We start from the raw sequence: 3,002 nt of genomic DNA on the forward strand, positions 1-3,002 counted from the left end.
TATATATATATATATATATATATATATATATACATATGTATGTATACATAAACAATTATGCAGGAAACAGGTATGGTATTCAAAGCTTTATAGGACACACACACGTTCCACCAAATTGCAGAAATAATTACATAACAGGAGTGCAATCAAGTACTCTAACATCAATTATTGTTTTTACTGCAAAAGACTGATGAGGTAAAGTTCCAAATATATAAATTTTACCCTGTAATGTAAATAACTTTGCATGTCACATAAAATAGCAGGGGTTAGACAAATCATATATGTGTTGTTTACAATGAACCAAAGAAAAAGTACTCAATGCCAAAGTAGAGTGTATTAGATTTAGTCTGATCTACTAATCCATTATGGTCAAATTTTCGCCAACAGGTTGCCAGTTTCTCAAACAGTAATAGACTACTCCTGTTTGAGGAATTGGCAATGTTAGTGAAGCACTAATAATAGGCCACTCATTGGCACTGAACTATACATACACACACACACACACACACACACACACACACGCACACCATCATCCTCTAACTTCCGTTTTCATATTTAAGAATCTAAATACTGACTCAAACATATTCAGTTATTAAAATATGTTTGACCATACACAAATGTTTTTAAATGTCAAACAAAATCACAAACAACAACAACAACAAAAAAAAAATGTTATTTTTCTACAAACTTTGGTAAATTTTAGATACTTCAGCATCCGATTATGAATAACGAATGATGATGATGATCTGATGAAATACACTGCAACGATTATGTTCTTAGCAGTTGGTAATTCAAGCCATTAATGGCACATTTATCTGTGGTTACAAGTAAAAGCAAACAAGATTTTTCCATGCAGCTGTTTCTGAAGAAAAGAAAGAGTAAATATTATAAAACTTTCATGGTAAATCAATATATTTTATTTACAAAATATACAATAAACATTAACTATTGAATGACTTCTATAGCTGTCTTCTTTTTTTTCTTCATCTTTTTGTGTTTCACCAGTTCTGTAAACAAAAGACAAAACAGTTTCAGATTTTAATATCTAAACAAATCTCAATACAAACATACACAATATTAGTGTCAATAGTGGTAGTAGTAGAAACTGGTGGAGCACCAGATTAAATGTTTTACAGTATTCAACATTATTTCTTTCAACCTAGCCTCCTTCATCATTTCAGAAGAGTACTGACTACACTAATGCAAGAGTTCATAATTATTTTTTAAGGACCTAAACCAAGATAAGGGACAACTTTAATGCTTTTATAGCTGGTTTGGTTACTGTTTGTGTAACACTACTTCTATGTTTCCTATTTGGAAATAGATAAAAAATATATTTTACTTTTGAAGTAGGAATATATATTGATAAACACGTCACTTATAACTTACTTATAAGTGGTATCATTATACATAAATCCTGACTCCAGCTACATAAATGCCACAGCAAGAAATATATACTCTGAAACACTAACAGACATTTTATGCGTGCATGTATATTGAAAAACAAATTTGTGTTCTTTTAACTGCTATAAAAAGAAATACAGTTTCAGAATTGCAGAAATAAATTTCATTAACAAGTTGAAGAACGTGAAGAAAGAGAAAATAATTACTATATCAGTTTATGTACATTTAGCATTTATAGTACAATTGGAAAGTAAAGTTATTTTGTCGTAGAGAATTATGACTTAAAATTCACACTAGCTAATCCTTCATACTAACTACTAGAGTTCACAACAATTCAAATAAGTCTTGTTGGATTTTAATCATAGACATGGCATAATAAATAGCCAATATCTCAATGAGTGAGTGTCGTAGAGTTTAGTAACATCCTACTATCACTATTGTGAGTATTGTGGAGTTTAGTAACATTCTATGAACACTGAGTAATTTCCCAAAAATAATTGCTCATATCTGAATTTTAAGAACCGTATATCATGAAAGATTTCTTTGACGAAAGTTTAGAATTCGTATATGGGCAGTAATTTTAACCAATAGGATTACCAACAATTATGCTTGTTCGGGCAAACGACCATTACGTCATATTGCCACCTTTTATGACTTGCTACGTGGAGGCGCAGTGGCCCAGTGGTTAGGGCAGCAGACTCGCAGTCATAGGATTGTGGGGATGACAAGGAACTGAGACTTCTGGTGGTTTGCTGCGCTTGAGAAGAGAGTGGTTGTCCTCACATACAGGCATGTCTTCTACATTCCCCTTTAGCTGATATCGTAATCTTGTGAATGCATGGGTGCTAGTTCCACATAAAAGCACTCGTTACAGTGCTGCATGAAAGCACCCAGTACACTCTGTAAAGTGGTTAGTGTTAGGAAGGGCATTCAGCCATAGAAACCATGCCAAAATAGATGTGGCGCCCAGGCAACTCTTCAGCTGGCCAGCTCCTATCAAACTGTCCAACCCATGCCTGCATAGCAAACAGACTTTAAATAATGATGATGATGATAATAATAATAATTCAAAACAATGTTAATAAGTATTACAATTGACAGAGTAATCTGAGTGCTAAAGAGCTAAACTGTATTTATCATATAGGTTCTTCATGACTGTGCCAGCAGGAAGTGTTAATCACAACCAGTGATCTAGAGGATTAGTTGAAACAGTTTAACCCTTTTGTTACTACATTTCTGGGATCTTGTTCAAAATAGGGGCACCAGTATTTTCTTAACGAAACACTTTGAAACTCGGGACACTGGTAGAATGTGTCATATAAAACATCTTTTTCTCTTAGTCTTCTTAACAAAAAAACGTACATCGCAAGTTATTTCATGTTAAAGTTGTCGTATTTCTGTAATTTCAACCAATGACTGATGTCCATTCAGCCGTAAAAATTAAGTGCTGACTACGTAAACAAACGATTCTCAAACGATTCTGGCGGTGATAAAATTATTATTTCCTTGTCAAAAAATGGCTGAAGCATATTGGCAGTAGCTAATAAACCTTTCTATTATAGGCACAAGGCATGATTTTTGAGGGAAGGAGCAAGTCA

General features: G+C 33.2%; 2 protein-coding genes across 2 annotated transcripts in view; one reads left to right on the forward strand and one right to left on the reverse strand.

The window, feature by feature from the left end:
* The window catches only part of LOC106867493 (calcium and integrin-binding protein 1), a 76,262-nt gene extending 75,300 nt beyond the window's left edge, over nucleotides 1-962 (forward strand). Inside the window, exon 7 of the mRNA XM_014912378.2 lies at nucleotides 704-962. Coding sequence (XP_014767864.1) covers nucleotides 704-725 — 22 coding nt within the window. The 3' untranslated portion in view covers nucleotides 726-962. The remainder of the gene's footprint in view (nucleotides 1-703) is intronic.
* The window catches only part of LOC106867492 (p21-activated protein kinase-interacting protein 1-like), a 29,028-nt gene continuing 26,920 nt past the window's right edge, over nucleotides 895-3,002 (reverse strand). The window contains exon 10 of the mRNA XM_014912377.2: nucleotides 895-1,007. Within this exon, the coding sequence (XP_014767863.1) occupies nucleotides 946-1,007 (62 nt within the window). The 3' untranslated portion in view covers nucleotides 895-945. The remainder of the gene's footprint in view (nucleotides 1,008-3,002) is intronic.

The sequence above is a fragment of the Octopus bimaculoides genome, chromosome 8 (assembly GCF_001194135.2).
Source record: "Octopus bimaculoides isolate UCB-OBI-ISO-001 chromosome 8, ASM119413v2, whole genome shotgun sequence".
Lineage (NCBI taxonomy): Eukaryota > Metazoa > Mollusca > Cephalopoda > Octopoda > Octopodidae > Octopus > Octopus bimaculoides.